The 25,612-nt window shown below is 48.9% G+C and overlaps 1 protein-coding gene across 5 annotated transcripts; it reads left to right on the top strand.

Moving 5' to 3' along the window:
* The first annotated feature begins 305 nt into the window (after window positions 1-305).
* Window positions 306-23,645, top strand: Exosc10 (exosome component 10). Of its 5 annotated transcripts, none has more exons than XM_076933744.1 (25): window positions 306-463; window positions 1,520-1,656; window positions 2,615-2,738; window positions 3,688-3,792; window positions 4,091-4,256; window positions 4,393-4,507; window positions 5,214-5,289; window positions 5,469-5,579; window positions 5,919-6,062; window positions 6,621-6,811; window positions 7,513-7,669; window positions 9,483-9,631; window positions 9,766-9,816; window positions 11,758-11,869; window positions 14,082-14,132; window positions 14,274-14,352; window positions 14,442-14,548; window positions 17,327-17,467; window positions 17,578-17,652; window positions 19,548-19,635; window positions 20,544-20,617; window positions 21,500-21,671; window positions 22,247-22,308; window positions 22,977-23,053; window positions 23,528-23,645. In XM_076933744.1, the coding sequence occupies exons 1-25, from the start codon at window positions 353-355 to the stop codon at window positions 23,556-23,558; spliced, it is 2,706 nt and encodes a 901-aa protein (XP_076789859.1). In that variant the 5' UTR covers window positions 306-352; the 3' UTR covers window positions 23,559-23,645. The 5 variants fall into 5 exon arrangements, 4 of the variants coding, with proteins under 4 accessions (XP_076789859.1, XP_034358130.1, XP_076789858.1 ...); XM_034502239.2 differs by having other exon boundaries at window positions 17,235-17,330; XM_076933743.1 differs by lacking the exons at window positions 22,977-23,053; window positions 23,528-23,645 and adding an exon at window positions 22,670-22,874.
* The last annotated feature ends 1,967 nt before the right edge of the window (window positions 23,646-25,612 follow it).

The following is a 25,612-nucleotide window of genomic DNA, read 5'->3' as shown; positions in this document are numbered from 1 at the left end:
AACAAACTGGGAAAAAATCCAATTCTAGTGTGGTTTTGCACATCTTTAACCGCAGCCCTTGGGAGGCTGAGGCAAGCGGATCGGAGGCGAAGAGCTAGCTTTAAAGGTGATTTAAATTGTATCCTCCCTCCAGTTCTCGCCCTAGGCCACAGGTTTGTTAGGATACAACGTGAAATTAAAGAAAAGCCTAAATTTCCCCGTCGTAAACCAAGCCCGGTCACAAGCCACACTACTTACTTGACCTGGATTGGGGGGTGGGGTGGGGGTGTTATTGAGCCGCGCGCGTGCGCGTTACGCCAGTCTCGGGTCTGCCGGAACAATCTCGCGAGAAGAGCCGCCCTAGGACGGAAATATGGCGCCTCCCAGTCCCCGGGAGCATCAGTCCGCGCCGGCGACGAGTGCGACCAAGCCTGACGCGGAGATGGTACTACCTGGCTTCCCCGATGCAGACAGCTTCGTAAAGGTGAGTTCGCGGGCCCTGGGGCACCCTAGGAGCCCCCTGTTCTGGCCGGAGGCGGGCCTAGGGCTGCGGGCTTCCGGCGCCTGTCACGGCGGCCTGACGGTGCGCACGGAGAGCAGGAGCAGAGGGCCCCGCGCTTCCGGTGTGAGCGCGTGCGGCTTCGCGTGTAAAGCCGTGTCCGCGCCTTCGGAAGGCGGCCTCGTCATCCACGTGGCGCACCCTGCACGACCTCTCCTGAGGGGCCCCACAGCTGGGCGGCTCTCCCGCCCATTGCTCACCCCGCTGTTGCACTAACGTCTGTTACCCCAACCTCTTGGATTGGATGTCACCCGTCACAGCTCCATCGACCCTCTCCAAGTGCCAAAGAGCATTCACCAGTACCTCTTGAGAAGGAGCATGGAGTTTTTAGTTAAATTCTTTGTTCACAAAATTCATGGTGCTGTCAATAGGCCTTAACACCTCCCCTCTGCTGGGATCCCCAACCCCCAACCATAAGATTATTTTCATTGATGGCCTTGCTGAAGCACTCTGTATAGACATTAACTTTAAAATAAATTGCGATCCTCTTGTATATGTGTGTGTGTGAGTGTATGTGTGTATATATATATATTCTAATTCATAAGTATAATTTTGCTATTGTTATGAATCATAATGTAAATAGACAGGGTATCTGATATGTGACCCACAGGTTGAAAACCACTGCCTTAAAATAAGTACCCATTCTTTATCAGTGACAGCCACTTCTGATAGTTTCCCATTATCTACCTCAAAACAGTCTACCTAAATCACTGGTTATGAAATGATCATCTGAGCCGGGTGGTGGTGGTGGTGGTGCACACTTTTAATCCCAGCTCTTGGAAGGCAGAGGCAGGTGGATCTCTGTGTTTGAGCCCAGTATAACCCAGGTCCCGTACAAGCACTGCTTACTCTTAACACTGAACCATCTCTCCAGCTCTCTGGGATAGATATCTTTAAAATCTTGTGGGTGTTTTGTTTTGTTTTGTGCTCAATGAGCAGGAATCCGTGTTTTAAACTGTGTCTTTTTCTCTGGATTTTCAGTTTGCACTTGGGTCGGTAGTGGCAGTTACAAAGGCGTCTGGGGGCCTGCCGCAGTTTGGTGACGAGTATGATTTTTACCGAAGTTTTCCTGCCTTCCAGGCATTTTGTGAGACACAAGGAGACAGGTTGCTTCAGTGGTGAGTTTATTACATTGATTGAAAGGAATATAAGATTTTCCCGAGAGTAGCATACCTCAGTGGTCGGGAATGAACATAATAATGACCATGATGGGTCCCTGGGTCTGAACTGCAGTACCAACAACCACCAAAAAAGCACTGCCTAAATGCCAGTAACCAAGAGGAACATAGGATAGCCACATGGCCTGGGGTTGTTGGGGGAAACTGGCGGCTCACTGCAGAGCCCAGGCTAGCCTGGAACTTGCTATATAGACCAAGCTATCCTTGAAAATCTTAAGAGATCAACCTTTCTCTACGTCCTGAGTACTAAAATAAAAGTAGGAGCCAACGTAGCCTGCACGATCTATGATAAAAAATAAATAAAGGGCCTGCACGATGATTCGGTGGGGAAAAGGCACCGAATGCCAAGCCTGGAGGCCTGAGTTCAACCCCTGAGACTTGGGATGAGGCAAGCTCACTCTTGCAAGCTGTCCCCTGACCTTTACACATGGGCAGGGGAGCTCACACATAGACACACAAAATATTCGTTTATTTAAAATGTCTTGCTGGGTGTGGTGGCTCATACCTTTAACCCCAGCAATAGGGAGGCAGAGGCAGGTGGATCTCTGCATGGTCTACAGAGTGAGTAGATCAGCCAAGACCACATGTTTCTCGTCCATTAATTATTGGGAGAAATTACCTTGAAGTTATTATTTTATTGAGAGTAAGTCTAACACATTAAATTACACAGGTTGGCTTCAAACTCACTGGTGCCCAAGCCTTCCAAAAAGCCAGCATCACAAGCCTGCACTGCCAGGCCTGGCTTTGGGTCTTGTGAGAATATACATTTTATTAATTTCATCCTGAGTGCTGAGAAGCCTGTGATCCCAGCCATTTGAAGTGTTTTCCCAGACCGTAGATTGGTAGAATAAAGGCACATGTACTGAACTTGGTTTTCCACGTTTCCTCACTGCCTTAGCATGAGTCGGGTGATGCAGTACCATGGGTGTCGCAGCAACATCAAAGACCGAAGTAAAGTGACTGAGTTGGAGGACAAGTTCGATTTACTGGTCGATACCAATGACGTGATATTGGAGAGAGTGGTGAGTGCCTCCCGTCCACATGAGCAAACTCACAGACAGGAAGTGCAGACATCACAATGCAGGAGGAAACTCCAGCATGATGGAAAATGGAAATAAATGTAGCCAAGCCTAGTGGCCATACACTAGGGAAGGCAGGTGGATCTCTATGAGTTCCAAACCAACCTGCTCGTTACAGTAAAACCGTCTCTCTGATTGACAGATGGGAGGGTGGGTGGGTGGATGGAGATTTCAGTTATATGTACAGGCCTATGCTCCTTAAATGCCAGTGTCAGTGGAGACCAGTGGTATTGGAACCCACTGGGGCTGAAGTTACAGACAGTTGTGACCCACCTAACATAGCTGCTGGGGTAGAACACCGGGCCTCTGCAAGAGCCAAACATGCTCTCTTCAGCCCACATCCATGCTTTGCAAAAACATCTATAGTTTTTAGCTCTAGAAAGATGGCTCAGAAGTTAAGAGCACTTTTTGCTCTTCTAGAGGACCCAGGTTCAATTCCCAGCACCCACAAGTATGTGTAACTCCTCCATGGGATCCAACTTCGTCACCCAGACATACATGCAAGCAAAATATCAGTGCACATAGAATAAGATAAATCATTTTAAAAAATTTAAAATTTTAATTGGCAAGTTAAAATTCAGAATACTTTCAACATATAAATAATATTTTGATATATTTATCTGTTTTTAATTTATTCATTTTTATTTTATGTGCATCGGTGTTTTGTCTGCACTTGTGTGTATGTGAGGGTGTCTTCTAGAACTGGAATTACAGAGAGTTGTGAGCTGCCATGTGGGTACTGGGAATCGAACTCAGGTCATCTTGAAGAAAAGCCAATGCTCTTAACCACAGCCATCTCTTCAGCCCTTACCTACTCTTTCACATATATATAAACCACATAATTCTGTGAATGCATTTCTTGAAAATGACCCCGTGCCTTGTCTCCTCATAGGGTATATTACTGGATGAAGCCTCCGGTGTGAACAAACATCAGCAGCCTATCCTCCCTGCAGGGCTGCAGGTCCCCAAAACAATAGTGTCGAGCTGGAACCGGAAGGTGAGCCCTGCTCTGCAGTCTTGACAGAGCCTCTAACATGGGCTTTATCCATATGGCACGTTTTACTTTGCATTGCTGTCGGGACATGCTGCAAGTGGGCACTCTCCACTTCCACATGGTCTCACAAGCACACACAGCGCACATACCCCGTCTCCGTGTGGCTTTTGAACCCACATGTGCAATAACATTCCAAATGTGTGGTACTGAGATGATCTTGTCTCCAGAAGACAAGCTGGAATTTCTTTTCCTACTTCATCCAGTGGCTTTGCCTCGGTTGATTCGTATGTGTTCACCACAGGCAGGAGAATATGGCAAAAAGGCAAAATCTGAGACTTTCCGACTGCTGCATGCAAAAAACATCCTCCGACCTCAGCTCAGGTTTCGAGAGAAGATTGACAATTCCAACACACCATTTCTGCCGAAAATCTTTGTCAAACCCAATGCTCGGAAGCCACTCCCTCAGGGTAAGTGGTGCCTTTGAAGTGGTTGAGAGTTCACTCCTCTGTTTCTGTCCTCGGAGGGCCCATCAGCTCCTCCTCTTCCTAAGCAGTGAAGTGTGTACCTCATGTGTGACGCTGTCTGTTGCTGCCTGGTCTCCAGCTCTCTCAAAAGAAAGGCGGGAACGCCCACAGGATCGTCCCGAGGACCTGGATGTCCCCCCAGCCCTGGCAGATTTCATCCATCAGCAGCGAACCCAGCAGGTGGAGCAGGACATGTAAGTACATGGGCATGGTCTTTCCATAGCTGGCCCTTTGCACCATTTTTTTAAAGATTCAGCATGCGTGCATGCGTTGTATCTTGCGCACACATGCACAAGTGCATGTAGAGGTCAGAAGAGAAAGTCAAGTGAGCTGTCCGACATGAGTGCTAGGAACTGACTTCAGTCTTCTGCAGAACAGTGTATACTCCTAATGCTGGGCCGTCTCAGGTCTGCGTGTCTCCCTTACACAGGGGCCATGCTATTGTTTGTCAATTCACTTTGAATGTATGGACAGTCCAGGTGAGCATCAGCCTCTTTATTTATTATATTCAGATAAAGGTTCATGTTTGTAGCTCATCCTGGCCTTTAACTCACTGTCAGGTCAAGGTATTTTCACAGTATAATCTTTCCTCATTTTTTGTTGTTGGGGATAGGCAGGAGTAAGACGTGGTCTTGTATAGCTCAGGCTGGCTGTCACCAAGGGTGACCCTCAACTTAGGATCCTCCAGCCTCCACCTCTCAGATGCTAAGATTAGAGCTGCCTGCCCGCCTGCCCAGGCTTGTCTGGTACTGAGGTTGGGACCCAGGGCTTCGTGTTGCTGGACAAGCACTGTAGCAGCCCAGCTCCATCCCACTCATCTGTTACACACGTTGTGTTTGAGTGGCTGTGTTCCTTCTGAATCATGGCATTAATACAAAGGTTTGTGTTGTGTTCACTCAGGTTTGCACACCCTTATCAGTATGAACTCGACCACTTCACTCCTCCTCACTCGGTGCTGCAGAGACCGCAGCCACAGGTTGGTGTCCACACTCGCTTTCAAAGCTGGCTTCTGGGAGCCTGGTTTGGTATATTCCTGCTTTCCTGTGGTAGCTTTAGGCTGCAGTGTGGGGTCACCCCTTACACTTGGAATTCATCCTGTACCTTCGTAGGGTTTGTCTTTAACACGATGCTCTCTGTGTTCCTTTCTTGGTCCAGTTGTACAGACCTGTGGAAGAGACGCCCTGCCACTTTGTGTCATCCCTGGATGACCTTGTGGAGCTCAATGAGAAGCTGCTGGGCTGTCAGGAGTTTGCAGTGGACCTAGAGGTACCTTGAAATTGACCTTTAGTGAAATCTTTCTCTGCCTGTGAGTTATCTACTTGGGAAGTCTAAAGTTAGCACAGATTTTAATCTCTTGTTTTTTATGTGTGGGGCCCTGAAACAAGTATTGTGCTGTAGGCCAGGCTGGCCCCAAACTCAGTTTCATCTTCCTGCCTTAATTTCTTTTCCTAAAGATTAGTTGTGTAACTTGTATAGCTAACATTTAAGAACTGGTAGAGGAAGCTTGTGGGTTCTCTGTGCAGAATTCCCAGAATAAGAACTAAAAGGTGAAGGAACACCTAGTAATCCTTTCCCCCAACCACCCCCCCTTTCTGCATGGTTCAGCATCACTCATACAGAAGCTTCCTAGGACTGACCTGCCTGATGCAGATCTCCACCCGAACAGAAGACTTCATTGTTGACACCCTCGAGCTTCGAAGTGACATGTACATTCTCAACGAGAGCCTCACAGACCCAGCCATCGTTAAGGTCAGCCATTCTGGTTCTTGCCTGAGGTGGGATCACAGTGCTTTTCAGGGTACCATCTTGTTCTTTCATGTCATCCTCTACCCTGAGGTTCAGCATGCTTATCTACTTAACTCTAGGTCCCCATAAGGACGTTTACAATGCAGCTTTGGTTGGCCAGAGATAGAAATCATGTTGGTGACTGCTTGCGGGATCCCAGTTAGTTGATAGAAATCATGGTGGCGACTGTTTGAGGGATCCCAATCGGTTGCATTGCTCAAACTTGAGGGCACATTTGGAGCTAACAGAGCTCCTTACCCAGACTGTGGCCTGAGAGCAGGTGCAGCCCTTAACAGTTACAGTTACAAGCTCAAAGCCTGGGACCCGAGTGAAAGGAGCCCTTTAAACTACAGGTGCCCTGGGCTGGGGATGTCATCCAGCGGCAGCGTGCTTGCCTAGCATATGCAGGTCCCAGGGTTCACTTCCTACCAGTATTCTGGTACCCCCAAAGGCTGGCTGAGTAAGAAGACAGATGAATAGCCTGCTGCTGGTGTCAACTACCAGCCTTGATTTTGTTTTCAGGTCTTCCATGGTGCCGACTCTGACATAGAGTGGCTGCAGAAAGACTTCGGGCTCTATGTGGTGAACATGTTTGATACACACCAGGCAGCACGGCTTCTCAACCTGGCTCGTCACTCACTTGACCATCTGCTGAGACTCTACTGTGGTGTGGAATCAAACAAGCAGTATCAGCTGGCAGACTGGAGGATACGGTCAGTTTAGTCTGCCAGTGGCAAAGATGTGTGGGCAGCAGGAAAGAATCTGTCAACTTGGAAGCCTAGTCCACTAGGTCACTTTGACAATCGCTTTTCTTGTGCTGCCATGCCAGAATTTTGTTTATTTTTCAAGACAGGGTTTCTCTGTGTAGCTCTGGGTATCTTACAACTCACTCTGTAGACCAGGCTGGCCTCAAACTCATAAAGATCCACCTGTCTCTGCCTCCTGAGTGCTAGGATTAAATTGGAGCTCTACCCCCACTAGACATCAGAATTTCTAAATATAAAAAGGAGAGTGTATTTGCAGTGATATTACATTCCCAGTATAAAACGGAAATTAGTAACATTTGAAAGCCACTTCATTCTGAGGCCCTAGCCTTTCTCCCAGTACTGGGTCACGTGCACCAGGGCAGTGCCCCGGTCATCACACAGCCCTCTCGGTGCTTGCTCCCATCTCATAGCAGAGGTCAGAAAGCACAGAGGGTCAGAACAGACAGATGGTCCATAACATAACTGTTACCCCATGCTAAATAACAGTTTGTCATACTGAGACACAGGAACTCTTCATGTCCCATTGGGAAGGAAAGAATCTTTGGGATGAGAAAGGGGCCAAGAAAGTTCTGTCACCCAGGATATAGACAGTTTGGAAGACCGTCCCCGGGACAGTTGTTGAAACTATGTCTCTCTTGCAACTCTAGCCCTCTGCCAGAGGAAATGCTGAGCTATGCCCGGGATGACACCCATTACCTGCTTTACATCTATGACCGAATGAGGCTGGAGCTGTGGGAAAGAGGCAACGATCAACCTGTCCAGTTGCAGGTGGTGTGGCAGCGGAGCAGGGACATCTGCCTCAAGGTACCATGTCATCAGAGCTACACAGACCCCGCACTCCGGCTGTTTCTGATTGAGTTCTTCTGTTTTGTTCTATTTTGTTTTGAAGTTAGCATAGAGAATAATGGTTCTTAGGGCTGGAGAGATGCCTTAGTAGTTAAGACCATTATCTGCTCTTCCAGAGGATCAGGGTTCAATTCCCAGCACCCATATGGCAGCTCACGACTGTCTATATCTCTAGTTCCAGGGATCCAGTGCCCTCACACAGACATACATGCAACCAAAACACCAGTGCACATTCAAATCCCAGCACTCTGGAGACAGAGGCAGGCAGATTTCTTGAATTGGAGGTCAACCTGGTCTACAGAGCTCCGGGACATAGAGAAACCAACCCTATTGTGAAGAACCAGAGATAGCTGGGCTGAGGAGGGAGTGAATGATGGCTCTTAGCGGGCTATTCTACACATGTATACCATTACATTTCCTTCTTTTCCTTCATCCTCTCCTCCTCATCCAAAAACACAAATTAAACTAATAAATAATTTGCAAGCTGGCTCATGTTGGTGAACACCTTTAATCCCAGCACTAAGGAGGCAGAGGCAGGTAGATCTCTTGAGTTTGAGGCTAGCCTGGTCTACAGAGTGAGTTCCAGGACAGCCAGGGCTACACAGAGAAACCCTGTCTTGGGAAAAAAAAAATATCAGATAGATAGATAGATAGATAGATAGATAGATAGATAGATAGATAGATAGATAGTCAGTCAGTCAGTCAGATAGTCAGACAGACAATTTGCATTTTCCTCGTAGAAATGCTAGGTTTGCCGGGCAGTGGTGGTGCGTGCATTTAATCCCAGCACTTGGGAGGCAGAGGCAGGCGGATCTCTGGGTTCAAGGCCAGCCTGGTCTACAGAGTGAGTTCCAGGACAGCCAGGGCTACACAGAGAAACCCTGTCTCGAAAAACCAAAAAAAAAAAAAAAAAAAAAAAAAAAAAAGAAATGCTAGGTTTTTCTGTTTTTTTTGAGAACCTTAATCAGTTCACTGGTCCATTTCTTGAGTGAATGATTAGGAGTTTAGGTATTTATTGTGCGTTTCCTGTGGTGTCATCCTTATGCCGAAGCCGTGCTAAGCCTCATGCTATCACATTATCAGTGTGTGCTCCATAGCAAGGTGTTAGGCTTTGCAGTTGGTTTTGGTTTTCCTTGCAGCACTGAGATTGAGTCCAGAACACACGCTAAGCAAGCTCTCTCCCACTGAGCTCTGTATCCGCCTTGGCTTCAGGATTGTTTTGTTTTGGTATTTTGGTTTTTTGTTTGTTTGTTTGTTTTTGGTTTTGGTTTTGTTTTTTCGAGACAGGGTTTCTCTGTGTAGTCCTGGCTGTCCTGGAACTCACTCTGTAGACCAGGCTGGCCTCGAACTCAGAAATCCGCCTGCCTCTGCCTCCCAAGTGCTGGGATTAAAGGCGTGAGCCACCACCGCCCGGTGGTATTTTGGTTTTTTAAGTCAGAAATTTTTGTGTAGCCTTTGTAAACCAGTCTGGCCTTGAACTCACAGAGATCCTCCTTCCTCAGCCTCCCAAGAGCTGGGATTAAGGGTCTCACTAGGTAACCCAGAGTGGCCTCTGGCTTGTACTCCTCCTGTGTTAGCTTCCCAAGTGGGCCACTGAACTCATTTACCTCTGTCCTTTAATGCAAGAGGCAAACATTTTGGAGAGTACTGTATTAGTCCAGGTTTCAGCCTACAGTGCCGAGTGAGGGTCACACTCAGGGCTTCATGAGTGTTAGGCGGTCGGTCCTTCCCTGCTGCCCATTGATCTCAAATATTGTCTACCATTTTGCAGAAATTTGTCAAGCCTATCTTTACGGACGAGTCCTACCTTGAGCTATATCGAAAGCAGAAGAAGCATCTGAACTCGCAGCAGCTGACAGCCTTTCAGCTGTTGTTTGCTTGGAGGGACAAGACCGCTCGCAGGGAGGACGAGAGCTATGGGTGAGGGACTCGGGATTCTTCTAATGCCTGTGGGACCAGGCATTAGATTGGAGGTGCCTGCTGTCTCCTGCGTCAGTGTTTAGTGAACCTTGCTAGCTGTACTTACCGAGAGCCCATTGTGTGTTTTCTTCCAGATATGTTCTGCCCAATCACATGATGCTAAAGATAGCTGAGGAACTGCCTAAGTAAGTCTCAGAGCCTGAGTGACATGCTCTCTCTTCTCAGTCCTTCCCAGCCGGCGGGGCACTCATTGCGGCTGCCCCAGGCTGTACTCATAGAGGTTAGTACTCCACGCTTGGAAAGTGGCAAGGCCCAGGGAGCCACAGTCCTCGCCTGAGGGTTCCTGGATAAGAACTAAACCTTCCGAATTGGCCTCTGCATGGCTAGTCTTGAGCCTGCTGCAGTCCCTTAGAGAGAGCTTTCCCACAAGGCTTTCTGTGTCCCTTTCTCCAAATTAAAGCTGCACAGGTTTTGGGGGTTTTTTTGTTTGTTTGTTTGGTTGGTTTGGTTTGGTTTTTTGTTGTTGGTTTTGGGGGGGGTGTATTTTGTTTTGGTTTTTTTTTTTTTTTTTTTTTGGTTTTTTTTTTTTTTTGGTTTTTTGAGACAGGGTTTCTCTGTGTAGCTCTGGCTGTCCTGGAACTCACTCTGTAGACCAGGCTGGCCTCAAACTCAGAAACCTACCTGCCTCTGCCTCCCAAGTGCTGGGATTAAAGGCGTACGCCACCACCGCCCGGCGCTTTGTTTTTTTGTGTTTTTTTTGTTTGTTTGTTTTTTTGTTTGTTTTTTTAACAGACTTAATTCACTTTATTTTTCTTGTATAAAACCCTTATGTGGTGGTCACAGCTGGAGCCTGAGTCCTCTGATCTTTCAGAGACTCTGGTGTGGGTTTTTACACGATGATAAGGAGACTTGGTGAGCACAGTCTCTTTCCAGAGGTCAGAGGTCAGGTAGGTCTTGGAGATGGGGTCAAAGGTGTCCTTGGCAAAGTTGCCCAGGGTGGCAGTGCAGCCCCTGGCTGGTGTGCAGCCCATCTATACCAGCCATCATCAGTAGCTTCTTGGGCACAGGAGCCGAGACAGTGCCAGTGCCTCTGAGGGCAGGGATGAGATGTCCCAACACAGAGCCACAGTGGCCTGACCTTGCGAATCTTGTTCCCCCGGTAGCTTCTCCCTCTGCACAGGGATGATGGAGAGCTTGGCCATGGTGATCCCCCTCCCATGGCAGTGGCTACCTCCTTGGAGCTCTTAATACGAAGACCAACAGGACCATTGTAGTCCACAGTAGGGAAAAAGCCTTGAACCTGTCCACTGGCCAGCCTGAGTCTGCTTCTATACTGGCAGAATCTTCAGAACCTCGTCTTTTAGGGATGCACCCAGGAAACAAAAATCAATAACCTCAGCTTCTGTAGTGGGCCAGGAGAAGAGGTAGATCCCCCGGACTTGATCTTCATGTCCTTAGCCAGGAGGCTCAGCTTGGTGACAGGAGTCCACTCCTCCACGAGCCCACAGCCTTGCCCTTGACCACAGCCACAGCATCCTGAGACTGCTGCTGAATCCTCCCTGGAAGCCACCATGGCCTCCTGCTGCTGAGCCCGGGCCCTCCTGCTGCTCTGGCTTCATCTGCCATTTGGTGTTTTTCCGAAGCCTCCTGACTTAGAAGCATTTTGCTGTATTAATTGGAGCATAAACAGGAATGAGGAATTGGAGGACAGGTTTCCTGGAGGCTTTTCTCCAGCTCTCACAGTCTATAAGACAGCATGAGGAATGGGCTTGCGCGTGGGTACAGGAAAGATCACACGTCCACGTGGCAGGCTGGGCTGATTTATGTAATCTGCTACTCCTATGGCCTTCGCTAGGGGGAGGGATCTTCACTTCCTGACCAGGCTGGCCTGCGACTTACTATGTAGCAGAACTTGTGACCCTCCTGCTTCTGTTTCTCAAGTGCTAAGATTACAGACCTGCACCAGGATGCATGGTCTCTGTGGTGCTGGGCATGGAATGCAAGGCTTCCACCTGCTGAGCATGCACTCTGCTGAGTGAGCCACAGCCCAGCTGCCCAGTCACTGCTGTCAGTAAGTATTGAGGGCTTGTCTCCAGGACGCACTGAGACTTTGACCTTGTTTTCAGGGAGCCTCAAGGCATCATAGCTTGCTGTAACCCGGTACCACCTCTTGTCCGGCAGCAGATCAATGAGATGCATCTCTTAATCCAGCAGGCTCGAGAGATGCCCCTGCTCAAGGTACGCAGTGTTTCGTTCAGCAGGCCCATTCTCCAGCACCTTCTCCTGTGGCCTTCTGCAGCCCTGAGCTGCTCCTCTGCTGTAATGGCTCTGAGGAGCTACAGGGTGTGTCGTGTAAGCTATGGGGTGTGCTCTGTTAGATTTAGCTGCTTTTATGTTTGCTGGTTTGGAATTTGGGGTTCTGAGGTATGATTTTATTGTTGGATACTAGGGTTCAAGCCCAGGGCCTACCCATACTACACAGGTGCTCTTCTGCTGACTTGTTGCTCTGGCCTACACATTTTTAAATTCAGTTTTTATGTATTCTATGTACAGTAGACATGTGTAGTACATACAGCACATGTGTCTAGATCAGAGTACATACTGCAGTTCTTTCCTTCCACTGTATGAGTCCTGGTTGTCACACATGACAGTCGCCTCTCACCGGCAGCTGCGTTTTTGTTTTTAATGAGTCATAAATTAAGCCTTATCCTTTATGGCCTTTTTCCATAATTTGATAGTAAATAACTGAGCCCTTCAGCGACTGTAGTAAAGCAGCTAATCTGATGGAGTAAGTGAGAGCAGGGAGCTGGCAGTGGAAAGCCAAACCTGCAGCGTGTGCACGGCTGGATCAGTGTGGAAAGGGTTATGGGGAAGTGCTGCCAGTTACTGCTGAGCCTGTGCGCTATGGAGGAGCTGTCCACCTAGCCAGCAGTTAGAGTTGCTGAGCGCGGGGGAGAACCCAGGCCACAGTCGGAGCCTCAATAAGAGGAAAGGGGGCAATCCAGGAAAGTGAGGGGAAGATTAAAGCTTGGGTAATCATAGGTGGAAGTGAGGCCTCCCTCAGAACAGAGACAGAGACCCATCGCAGCACATGCAGTGCACACCTGTAATCCCAGCACTTGGATACAGAGCTAGCCTCAGCTACCCAGCTATCTACTGAGTCTAAGGCCAGCCTGATTTTCATGAGACCCTGTCTCAAAAAAAAACAAAAAACAAAAAACAAAAACTGATCAAGACCGTATATATAGGCACTTGGCAGCAACAGCCTGATGATCTGAGTCTATCCCTGGGTCCTTATGGTTGAAGGAAAGAATCAACACCTTAAGTTATCCTATCCTCAGTGTGCCATGCTGAATGAATGAATATAAAGAAAGAAGAAAGACAGACACGTGTCTTTGTGGGAATGTCTGTGCTGTATGTAATAAAACTTACTAAAATTTAACTTAAGTGGTTTCTTTTAGGGGTTTTGCTTTAATTCTTTTCCTTCTTTTTGAGATAGGGTTTTACCATACAAGGATGTCCTTAGGCCAGCCTTGAGTTCAGCTGTGTAACCCTGTAGCCCAGGCAGGCCTTGAACTTTCAGTCCAGTCCCCCACCCCTTCACCCCCACACTCCCAGCCTTCCAAGTAGCTAGAATTACAGGCTTGCCCACCATATGTACTCTCCTTAGGACAACTCTGAGTGTGTTGACTTGGTGGTGAGATACATATGTGGTCAGTTGTTTAATATCTTTTGAAAGATTGTTGACACACAAGACTCAAAATGAAAGAAGAGAATCTGTTTGCAGTTGTCATGTTAAGATGTCCATCTTTGGGCTCAGGAGGTCAGAGGGAGAACGTTGCCTCTCCTGTGTGAGGCCATGGGCACCTGCCCACACATATATACACCCCATGTTACATGTGCCTATACTCGTGCATGCACTCACACACACACACAAAAGCCCCTCTTAGTTTTCCAGTTTGTATAAGTAGAAAGCAGGCTGGCTGCCAGAGAAGACTCCTCCAGGCTGGCTGGAAGCCATTGCCTCATAACCTTCTGACAGGAAGCGCTGATCTTTCACATGGGAGGGCCTGAGTGCCAGGCGCTTAGGGTGAGGGATGAAAGGATAGCTGTTGGCCCTTAGGAGACAGACTCACAGACAGGTACAGCCTGCTGAATAAGCATGTATCCTTGGCTTTATACAACTTTCCTCAGTTTCTTCTTTTTCGTTTTTCTTTCTTTGGTTTTTGTCTGTGTGTATGTGCATGTGCGTGTGTTTGTTTGAGACAGAGTCTCAAGTAAGCCAGAATGGCCTTGAGCTTGTGAGCCTCCTGCTCCCGCCTCTGCAGTACTGGAATTACAGGCATGTGCAATCACACCCACTGGGGACGTCAAACCCAGGCCTTCAAGCATGCTCGGCAGACACTGCCAACTGAGCTACATACTGGCCCTACTCTTCTTTCCTCCTCAGTCTGAAACTGCAGCTGGAGTAAAGAAGAGTGGACCACTGCCCATCGCCGAGGTACAGTGTCACGGCTGCTGTGTCACCTATGGGAGGGGTGGAGATCACAGCCCCTGACAGGTCAGTGCTGTCCCACTGGCCAAGAGCTCCTGGCTGGCTTATTAGTTTTACATGTGGTCTGCTGATTTCTCTTTGATGCAGAGATTGGAGAATGATCTGTTTGGACCCCATGACTGCTCCCATGCCCCTCCAGATAACTATCCCATCGCCCCAACTGATGGTAAGATGGAGACCCTCTGAACCCCCAGATGGATGGAGCCAGTTTGCTGGATGAGAGCCCACAGGTCTTTCTTACCTCTGTGTCTCTAGGGACCGTGCCACTTCAGAAGAAGCCGAGCCTCTTCGCAGAGGGTAAAGAAGAGAGCTCTGTGGACGCCAGATGCCTCCTTGCTACGGCTGTCATCACTCTGTTTAGTGTGAGTAACAAGGAAGTCCACCATAGCAGCTCAGGCTTCCTCGTGGTTTGTGGTCTTATCACACGGGCTGCCTGCCTAGAGTTTGCATTCATGTTTGAGAACAGTGCCAAGGGTAAAGCTAGAGAGGTGTGGACAGGGATCTCTCTAGGCTGAGGAGGGTGTCTCCTGAGCATTGTTTATGAAGAAACCTTAGAGTACAGGCAGAAGCGATGGCTCAGAGGCTAAGAACACTGGCTTGTAGAGGATCTGGATTCAACTCCAAGTACCCACATGATGGCTCCAGTTCCCAAAGATCTGACAGCTTCCAAATTCTGTGAGCACTGGGCACATCCATGGTACACACAGATACACACAGAGAAAACACTCATATACATCAGACATAAATCTCTAATAAACAAAAAGAAAAGCTGGATGGTGGTGCTACATGCCTTTAGTCCCAGCGCACAGGAAGCAGAGACAAGTGGGTCTCTGAGTTCAAGGACAGCCAGAGCTACACAGAGAAACCTGTGACAGACAGACAGAAGGACCAACCTACGTTAGAGGGAAAATTGCCTGAGGAGAAGAACACTGGGTTGACATGACAGACAAGAGCAGATCCAGCCCTGGCAAAGGACCAGATGAGCTGGGTGGCCAGCAGGGCTCTGCAGAGCATTCTTCAGAACTTGGAGTGTATGACATAGATGCTTCCTGAACACACCTATCATCATCTGGACGTGCTTTAAGGGAAAGGAGAAGAAAAGCCGTAGGAGCACACTTTGTACACTGTAACTCACTGGAAGAGACGTCATCAGCCAGTGCAGGCTCTAGGGAGTAGCAGGTTCCTGACCCTAGGAGAGAGTAGCCATTCTGGAGACCCTGTGTGGCTTGCTTGACCTGAGCTGTGTTCCTAGGACCTGGCTGTGATGTAGCTCTTTTGTGTCTGCCTGTATTGGTACTTCTGGGTTCCCTGCACAGGGAAAGCCTAAAGGTCCAGAGAGACGGCTCTGAGGTTAAAATGCTCACCATGCAAAAGTGAGGACTACAGTTTGGATTCCAGAAAGCACTAACAAGCCAAACACTAACACTTGTGTAATCCATGGCACCTATGGTCAGATGGCAGAGGGCTCATGGGCCAGCTAGCCGGCACACATGGTGATGAGCAAGAGAGCCCACATCAGAGGTCGTCTGTCCTTTGACATCTGTGCGCATTCATTTGCATGCATACACATTTTTAAAAGTTGTGAATGAGCCAGGCATGGTAGCGCATGCCCAGCACACAGGAGGCAGGGACAGACAGATCTCTTGAGTTTGAGCCAGCCTCCTCTACATAGTGAGTTACAGGACAAACAGGGCTGCGCAGACAAAGCCTGTCACAGTAAAAAGTATTTTAGACAGGGTTCCCCGGTGGTGATTCATGAACAAAGAGGGTGTAGGAGCCTTTGCTGGCCACAGGCTGGCGGAGCTGTCATGGGGATTCACAACCTGATATGATATGTTGGCTCAGGCTTCCTTTTTCTTTTTTCTTTGTAATCAGGTTCTCATTCTGTTGCCCAGTCTAACCTCAAACTTCATTTCTCAGTTGTTGCTCTTGCAGGGGACTTTAGTTTAATTCCCAGTACTCAGATGGCAGCTCACGGAGATCTATAGCTCCAGTTCCAGGGGATCCAACCCCTCCTGACCTCCATCAGCAGGCACCGGGTACACATGTGGTTCGCATGCATACATACATACATACATACATACACATGTGCACATACATACATGCATGCATTCATGCCTTTAATCCCAGCACTTGGGAAGCAGGGTCAAGTGGATCTCTTTGAGTTTGAGACCAGCCTGCTCTACAGAGTGAATTTCAGGATAGCTAAGGCGACACAGAGAAACTCTGTCTGGAAAAATAAACAAAACAAACAAACAAAATCATTTGGCTTTCTCCTGCCTCAGCTTTCCGGTGCAGGGATTACAGGCGCGTGCCCCATTCCTAGCTAGTCTTCATGAACTTGAGGCTGCACTGATGTGAGACTTCTATGCTTAGTCTGAAGAAGGCTGTGCTATCTCTATACTGTGCTAGGAGCAAGCAAAACTTGCAGGGACAAGCAGATGTTAGGAATCCAGTTGTAAGCAATGTTCGGTGGCCTGTTTTTACTGGTTCCCTGTCAAGATCTATAATATTACAGTTCACATTTGTCAGTTACAGTGAGGGCCTCAGGCTGTCTGGCCAAGTTGAGCTGTGTTTAAGTCCTGTGCTTTTCCTCTTCATGAATAGAAGATAGTGACAGTACCATGGGCCTTAGAGGCTGTAAAGGCAGTAAAAATGCATCAGCTCTCATGCTGGGGGTAGTGGCTCACTCACCTTTAATCCCAGTAGAAAAATACCTGGTTTTGAGGCCAGCCTGGTCTACATAGCTCAAAAGAAATGAGGAATTCATCACCTTAAGAAATAAATCCTCGCCGGGCAGTGGTGGTGCACGCCTTTAATCCCAGCACTTGGGAGGCAGAAGCAGGTGGATTTCTGAGTTCAAGGCCAGCCTGGTCTACAGAGTGAGTTCCAGGACAGCCAGGACTACACAGAGAAACCCTGTCTCGAAAAACCAAAAAAAGAAAAGAAAAGAAAAGAAAGAAATCCTCCCTGTTGTGGACCCAGGAAAGCATCCTTGTGCGGAAGCATGGTCTTGTCTAGAAATGATGGTTTGATCTGTCCCTGCAGGAACCTAGCACTGAGGAAACTGGAAAGACTCCATTGACGGTGGCACAGAAAAAAGCCCAGAACATAATGCAGTCCTTTGAAAACCCATTTAGGATGGTGAGTACTGCAGTTGCACCAGGCCGGCAGGAGCTGCGGGGAATGCTGCAATCGAGAGGCCTTTCACCGGGGAGGAAAGCAGGACTGTGGAGGGGGAGCCCAAGTCCACCGGCGTGTCAGTCAACCATGGTGTCCAGGTCGGGACTCTTGAGTTGAGGCCTTGTGGGACCACACTGGCAGTGGTAGTGCCTTTGACAGGTGAGGTGCCTGCTCTTGGCATTGGCAGTGACTGTTTCCCCTTCTGCAGTTCCTGCCTTCTCTGGAACACAAGGCTCACATCTCTCAAGCAGCAAAGTTTGATCCTTCTTCGAAAATCTATGAAGTAAGTAGCTCTCTGCGGGCTTCTGACCTGACTGAGGCTCTCCTCTCAGGCAGGCCTCACATCCTCTCAGGCCGCCGAAAACAGGACAGAGGCCTTTTGCATCTAAGCTTGCTTCTAGGAAGAGGCCAAACTGTAACCCAGTCCTCCGAAGCCTCTGGGAATCTCCACAACAAAGGGCTTGGGGCTGGGAATGGAGCTCAGTTAAGTAGAGTGCTTGCCTGGCTTGTGTGGATCCCTGGTTCGATCCCCAGCACAACGTAAAGCTGGCGTGAGATGCACACCTGTGAGCTCAGCAGGAGGACCAGAAGCCCAAAGGCATCTTCAGCTACACAGTGTATTCTAGGATAACCTGGGATCTAGGAGTCCCTGCCTTTAAAACAGAAAGAAGCAGCAGCAGCAGCCTGCTCTGCTTCATGAGCATATCACAATAGGATAGTGTTTGTCTAATGTATAACAGCCTGGGTTCAAATCCAAGACTGGAAAGGAAAAAAAAAACTGTTTTGTGTTTTTCTAATGGAGTAATTTATATGTAATAAAGTATATAAATAATATAGTTTATAACATTGTATATGTGTATATTGCTTCAAGGCTCTTAAAGGGAGCAGCTTGAATCTGAGGAGACACTGCTTTGCACTGTGGACAAGAATACCCCTCACACAGGGCCCTATAGGAAGGATGTGTGATGACACCCACCAGCAAGCCCTGTCACCAAACAGCACCCTCACTGTCCTCAGTGCTGTGCTAAGGGGGTTAACCTGCTGCTTTTAGGAGGAGTTGCAGGGCCATCAAGGTGGTTCATGGGTAAAGAATCCTACCACCATGCCTGAAAAGCTGAGGTGGATCCCAGGAGCCTACGTGGTGGAAGGAGAGAACTGACTCCATTGTGTTTTAACCTTCACACATCCACAGTGGCATGTGTATGCACAAACACACACAGAATGAGTGAATAAAATGTAATGAAAACTTAGGTGGCTGGGTGTAATGGTGCACACCTTTAACCCTAACACATGGGAAGCAGGCGGGCAGTTCTCTGATTTTGAGGCCAACCTGGTCTATATACCAAGTTCTAGGGGAGCCTATTACATGGTGAGGTCCTGCCTCAAAAGCAAAGACATTAAAACTAAAACTGAAGACATGAGAAGTCCTGGACTTGGAGACCTGACTGGTAGTGTGCTCTCTTAGCAAGTGCAGGGCTCTGGGTTCAGACTCAGATGGAGAGAAAAACAAGCCAGGCCCAGTAATACATCTTTACTTCCAGCATTTCAGAGAAGCTAATAGGTCTCTGAGTTCAAGGTCAGCCTGGTCTACATAGCAGGTTCCAGACCCAACCAGGGTTACACAGTGAGACCTTATCTCCAAAGAAGGGGTGAGGGGACTAGAAATAGAGAACCTCAGAAACTAACATTGACTCAAAAACCAAAATAAAGAAAAGGAAGCAACCTGGGCTTCTCTGTCTCCTGCCCTGGCTGTGGCATACCCTCGCCAGTTCATCCCTTGTGTTCATTTTTGACCACATCTATAAGTGAAACGGGAGGGAAAACAGGGCAAAGGAGATGTACCTTGAGCCCCACTTTGTTTACTGACTGGGCCATAGGGCCAGTGACTGAGGCCCCCTGACCTAGAGGGTGACTGGGTTGAGTTGTCCAGGTTGAGCACATACAGTCTGGTGCCTGGGGTTCAGGCACCTCCTTAATAAGAATCTTTTAAACAGCCGGCAAAAGATGGTGCTTTTAGATTTAGGATGTATTGGCTCAGACTACGTGTCCTTAGTAGGTTAGCATGCGCTCCACTGCCTCTGAAACAAATAGGCACTCCCAAGTAACTGAGTTTAGGTAGCTTTTTTGTTTTGGTTTGTTTTGGTTTTTTGTTTTGGTCATTGTCTGTTTTCATTATAGATCAGCAACCGCTGGAAGCTGGCCAGCCAGGTCCAGGTCCAGAAAGAACCTAAAGAAGCAACCAAGAAGAAGGTAGCTGAGCAAACAGGTAGCGTCTGCATCCCTGTAAATGCAGGGTCTTTGAAGGCACAGCCCCAGCACTTCAGTCAGATTGAGGATGTTGAATGACGGGTGTCTAACAGGGATCCCAGCCCTCACTGACACAGGGCAATGAGCAGAACAGGCCCAGTCCCAACCTTGCAAACTTCAACTTCTCCTAGGTATGGTGCATAGTCACTGCCTGTGTGCTCTGTCCCTGTAAAACAGGAGTTCTGTGTATAGAGGGAAGAGCTCTGGACGCTGGTGAGGAAAGGCAATCTAGGTCACCTGAAGTGAGGAGGCTGGCACAGATCCAGGGGGAGAGGGGACTGAAACAGAGTCCAAGGTCTCATGTGGTGGCTGCCTGGCTGGTATGCCCAAAGAATGGCAAGGCAGGACTGTCCAGAACTCCTGGGGAAGAGAGGCTGACAAGGGGCCTCTCTGAAGACTGGCTGGTCCTCAGAGTAACTTGGCTGGGCTCTGAGCAGAGGGGATCCAAGTGGCACAATCCAAATAGAGGGACCGAGCGCCTGAGCCCTCAGCTGACAGGTCTGATGTCAGATCCTAGACTCTCCCTGTCTTAGAGCCAGCACTTCGTGCTAAGTTGGATGAAGCATGGGAAAGGAAGGTGTGGGAGGCAGAGGGTCTGTCCTGAGCATCTAGGAAGATGGGGTTGCTGACTGTGCGAGAAGCCCCATCTTTAAAAGGAGGCCTGACTCCTGGACGTTGACCCCAAGAGTGTCAGAGAAGCTGCTAGCTGTTTGGCCTGGCCTCCTGAGAGGCACAGGCAGGCAAGGCTGTTGATAAGAATCTATAGCTGAGCCCAAGGAACAGGTGGAAGGAGAGGCAGCAGTACTGGCCCTTGTGCCCAGGTTGGGTGGACAATGGCAGGCATCTATAAGCGGTTCTCTCTCACAGCTGCCCAGGAGAAAGCAAAGGAGTCCGCAGCCGCTGTGCTGGAACAGGCTATCCCCGTGCGGCAGCAAGCCGCGGTACGTGCCCCCTCGCCCTTTCCAGAAACAGATGCCCCTGCTTATATTCAGAGTTTTCCTGGACCACTGTCAGGGGCCTCTCTTTACACCCCAGCTGATCTGGGTCTGTCAGCACCCACCTCTTTTTTCCTCAAACATTAGAATTCTCTTAGGATTTGCGTCTTTGGCAAACCCTCGTAGCACTGGACTATGAGCTGTCAGGACAAAGCGCAGGGACATTGCTGTGTCCCAGTCTACCCTAGAGAAGTCTTTGTTCTTTTTTGGTGGGGGTGGAGGGTGCTTTTGTTTTCCGAGACAGGATTTTCTGTGTAGCCCTGGCTGTACTGGCACTCATCTGTAGACCAGGCTGGCCTTGAACTCAGAGATCCGCCTGTCAAAGGTGTGTGACACCATAGCCCTGCCCCCTGCTCCCAGCTCCCAGATCTCTTTGTCCTTATTAGACCCGAACTATTCTAAAATCCATTCTTAATCTTTGCCTTAAATGACCCGAGAACACTGTCAGTTAGGAATTTTCTCCAGCTAACACTAGCTGAGTGTGATCGTCCCTGAACCCCAGCCTCAGCTCCCATTCTTGCTGTTGAAGCAGTTTGAGTCATCCCCAGCTAAAGCAGGTTGAAAATCCTAGTCTTACACCTGAAATCCAAAATCCCTACTCTCCACAACTTTCTGAGGGCTGACCCAACACCACGGGTGAAAAATTGCATGCCGCACAAAATGGTGTGAAGCTGCGTGTAATGGCCTGCAGGCTGTGTGTGTGAGGTGGAGTAAAACACAGTGAATCTCACGTTTACACTTGGGCCTGACCCAGGCGAGGGACCGCAGTATTATAGCGGGGTGTCACTGCACACTCCTGTGCTTCCCTCTGCGTCTTCTTACCTGCAGCTAGAAAATGCTTCTAAGAAGAGAGAGCGAGCCACCAGTGACCTGAGGACCATAGAGCAGAAACAGGAGAAGAAACGACTAAAAAGCTCCAAGAAAGCCAAGGACCCTGATCCCCCAGGGAAAGACTTCAGTCCTTATGACTACAGCCAGTCAGACTTCGGGGCCTTTGCTGGTAAGGACAGGGAGGACACACCAAGGAGGCGAATGATAGTTTGAGGAGGGAGGAGCTGCAGAGTGCGGGGAGCACCTTCAATCTTAGAGTGAGTCCTGTCCAGTACAAGGGACAAACAGTGGCAGAGACAGAGAGAGCCCCCTGCTCTCCTCGCTGCAGAGTCTCAGTAGCCATTGTCCCTGCTCAGCAGGATAGCCTCCATTGTGACTCATGGTTAAGTTGCCTCCCACATCCACAGGTCAAGTCTAGGTTGAAGGCATGGCTCACAAAGTGACTTCCATGTCTCCTTAACCTAGAGGTCCCCATGAGGGGTTTGCATGTGGCACTCCTGACTGCAGCAGCTGCTAGAGCTTGGGAAAGTAAGAAAGCAGGGCTCGACAGTTGACACACGGATGTCAGAGTGATGCCTCAGCTCACTTAAGCGACAGTGGCCTGAGGTGTTGATGCAGAAGTGCCAGCCTGGGAGCAACCTGTGCATGGCATAGTCTCAGTCTGCTGGGGCACAGGAAAGGGTGGCAGGCCGATCTAGGATGCCGCTTCCTGAAGCCCTCATTGTCATGTTGACTTCCTTTCAGGGGACAGTAAATCCAAGCCTTCCTCCCAGTTTGACCCCAGTAAGCTGGCACCTTCAGGCAAGGTAAGGCTACAGCAGGTACCCTCAGCTCAAAGTGCTCTCACCCCCTTCCTTGGGTCATGACCATCTGGGGCTTCACACACTTTCTCCCACCTCATTTCTTCTCAAGTACAGATGCTGCCCCCAGTTGTCTCCACGGCAATTTTTTAAAATGTATTATTAATGTGTAAGTGTGAAAAGCCAGAGAACAGTGTATGGAGTTATGGCTTTCTGCCACAGGCTCCGGTGACCTGATGCAGGTCTTTATGTGCTAAACCATCCTGCTGGCCCCTGTACGAGCAATTTAAGAACAGTCATCGAACACTATGGTACAAGTGTAGCCCAGGCTGACCTAGAACTTGGTCCTCCTGCTTCTACCATTTAGGTGCTGGGATTACAGGTGTGTGCCACTATGCCTGGCTCAGCATGTCCTTGCACAGGGTGTCTTCCAGTCCACTGCCTGGGCCTGAGGTACTGCCCTACACAGGGAAGGAGCTACCTGTATAACTCCTGACTGCTTCAGGAGTGTGCTAACCAGGCTGAACTTGAAGCATAGTAAGCAGAGGTCAGGATGTGCAGAGCCCTTCCTGTTCCTGTCACAGCCTGTCGGGCACACAAGCTGGGGTGAGAACTGTCTTCCCCAGGGCTGGTGGTTGAGGTTGGCATCAGCGTGCATAACTCTTCCCTTTCAGAAATGTGTTGGAGCCAAAAAACTTAAACAGTCGGTGGGGAACAAAAGCATGTCATTTCCTGCTGGGAAGTCGGACAGGTAGGTGGACTGTCCGGGCTGGCAGGAACCGTAGCAGAATGCAGCTCCAGGGGCTTCAGCTGGACAGGGGCAAGACCTCTGTCACTCAGAAAGCAAAATCGGACATCACCTGCTCCATGTCAAAGTCACAGTCACATGACCATGTCCTTCCTTTCTTTCTCACACTGTCATTTCACTGGGTACCCTCACCTCAGAGCACATGGGTGCAAATTTTTCCCACACCAACTTAGTTCTTAGGGATGAGAGAAATCAGCAAGTGGGTCATCACTGGTGAGTGTTTTCACGCTAGAGCAGAACTTGATGTCAGGATCACACACACGAAGCAGGACAGGCCTGCTGCCACAGCCCCACACAGTTCAGGGCCCAAGCGTAGGCCTCAGGTTCCTCTCCTGCTCAGCCCTCCTTTACTGTGTGTGTGAGATTTGCACAGCTCATAAACCTGAAGAGGTAACTGGTTCTCCTCCATCTCTACAGAGGCTTCCGGCACAACTGGCCAAAGAGATAGTGTTGAAGAGACTCCTGGGGCTACGGACAGTGCTGCTTTGTACAAACCCGTTTTAAAATCATTAAAATTTATTCCTACCAGAAGAAAGCTGGTTCTGGGATTTTTTGGTTGTTTTGCTTTTGTTCACCCAGCTCTGGGTGTTCAGAGACTGGGAGAGAAACATGCCCAAAGAGGCTGCTCAGAGACCCAAGGCCACACATGTAGGAGCACCACACAGGAGCAGCACAGAGTTCACCTCTGCATCTGGAAGGCTCTGTGGACTGCTAATGGCCGGTGTGTGCCATGGGGTGGCTCTGCCTCAGCAACTTAGAAAGTACTGTTGGGAGCCAGCTGTGCCTCTTCCTCAGCCCTTGACTTAGGGATACTGGGGTGTGGTTTCACTGTATCGTTGCTGGCCTCAAACTCAGGATCATCCTGCCTCCGTTTCCCAGTGCTAGTCTCACAAGTGTGTGCCACTACATCACTTGTTGTGATGTCCCCTACCTTTCTCTGAGACAAGGTTTCACTGTGTAGCCCAGGCTTGCTCAAACTCATAGGCTCATTCTGCCTCAGCCTCCAGACCATAGTGATGGCAGGTGTGCCACCACACCCAGGTCTCAGCTGAGACCTGAACTTAGTGTTTCGAGCTGCCAGAGGAGTATTCACAGCCCTTTCACCTTTTCCCTGTACAGTGTGTGTGTGTGTGTGTGTGTGTGTGTGTGTGTGTGTGTGTGTACACACGTGTGCATGCATGTGCATGCTCCCTTGCTCAAGGGCACACACAGTCCAGTGTAAAAGTCAAAGGACAATTTATGGGAATCCGTGCTCTCCTTCCACCAGCTGAGTTGCCAAGCTTGGTGGCAAGTGCCTTTACCCACTGAGTCACCTCTATAACCCAATTATTTTAACTCTGTGAAACAGGGTTTAAGGCCCAGGCTGGCTTTAAACTCACTGTGTAGTCAAGAGTGATCTTGGACTCCCGGTTGTCCTGCCTCTGCATCCTGGGTGCTAGGACAACAGATGTGTCGCACGGGGCATATTTCGTACTACTCAATGCTACTCTGAATGGCTTTTCCTTTTTAAAATGTTTTACACATGTGAGGCATGCATGTCACAATACACGTGATCAGAGGACAATTTGTGGGAGTCATATTCTCCACGTTGTGGTCCCAGGAATCAAATACAAGTGCCTTTGTCCACTTACCTGCCAACTTCCTTACCATAGAAGTCGAGAGGCTGCAGACAACCAGCTCCTGACAGGGCTTCTCCAGCTGTGCTAGTCTCCCAGCTACAGGTGCAGGGCAACTTACCAGTTTTCATAACAAAACACAGAACAACAATCACGCAACAAGACAAAACCACGTATATAAACTGACGTATATAAATGGACGGATTGGTGCACCAAGGACAGACGATAGACAGAGGGAAGGGAACTAGAAATGCCAAAGGGTATCCCAGATATCCTACCTAAGGGACCCAGACCCAGAACTAAGCATTTCCCAGTAGGAGCCAGAGAGGAAGCAGGATGTCTCCTGACCTCCTCCTGTCCCTAGAAGTCTCGAACAGCCTATGTTCATGTTCCTTCTCTTTTCGCCAAAGCGGCCCAGACAGAGGGGACAACTGCTTTGCTGAAACCCATTCTCTCTCACGTAAACTATCTCTCATCAGGATCCAAAGACTAAAAGCATCTATGAGAATTATCTCCGCTCCTCTATATTCAATCATTACTCTAACCATTCTACCATTACCTTGCTCCATTCTTACAAGGTTTATTCCAAATCTACTTTATTTTCCTTTATCTTTCATTTACATTCTACCCATCACCTCATCTCTTTTTACAAAGTTTATTCACTGCTGGCCCAAATCTCTTTTTAATTTCCCTTCTTGAGCACTCCTCTGTCAGCGGTGACCTTCACTGTCTCCCCCTTACTTGAGCCCCAACAGTGAGGTGCTCAGTCAACAGGGTCTCAAGGGAGGGAGGATAGAAAAAGAAGAAAAACAATTAGACAAAATTATAACGTGACTCCAGCCCGTACTGAGGCTGAAGCAGGTTTATTTTTCTCCAGCCTGCTTTT

The sequence above is a fragment of the Arvicanthis niloticus genome, chromosome 5 (genome assembly GCF_011762505.2).
Source record: "Arvicanthis niloticus isolate mArvNil1 chromosome 5, mArvNil1.pat.X, whole genome shotgun sequence".
NCBI classification, from domain to species: domain Eukaryota; kingdom Metazoa; phylum Chordata; class Mammalia; order Rodentia; family Muridae; genus Arvicanthis; species Arvicanthis niloticus.
The sequence above is the reverse complement of the archived record's forward strand: the minus strand, read 5'-3'. Positions and strand labels throughout refer to the sequence as shown.

Excerpts from the sequence above, each read along its gene's own strand:
- Exosc10 (XM_076933743.1), top strand. The coding sequence starts at position 353 with ATGGCGCCTCCCAGTCCCCGGGAGCATCAGTCCGCGCCGGCGACGAGT. Across the intron at positions 1,657-2,614 it reads GGAGACAGGTTGCTTCAGTG|CATGAGTCGGGTGATGCAGT; the intron begins GTGAGTTTATTA and ends TCACTGCCTTAG. Across the intron at positions 21,672-22,246 it reads AGACTTCGGGGCCTTTGCTG|GGGACAGTAAATCCAAGCCT; the intron begins GTAAGGACAGGG and ends ACTTCCTTTCAG.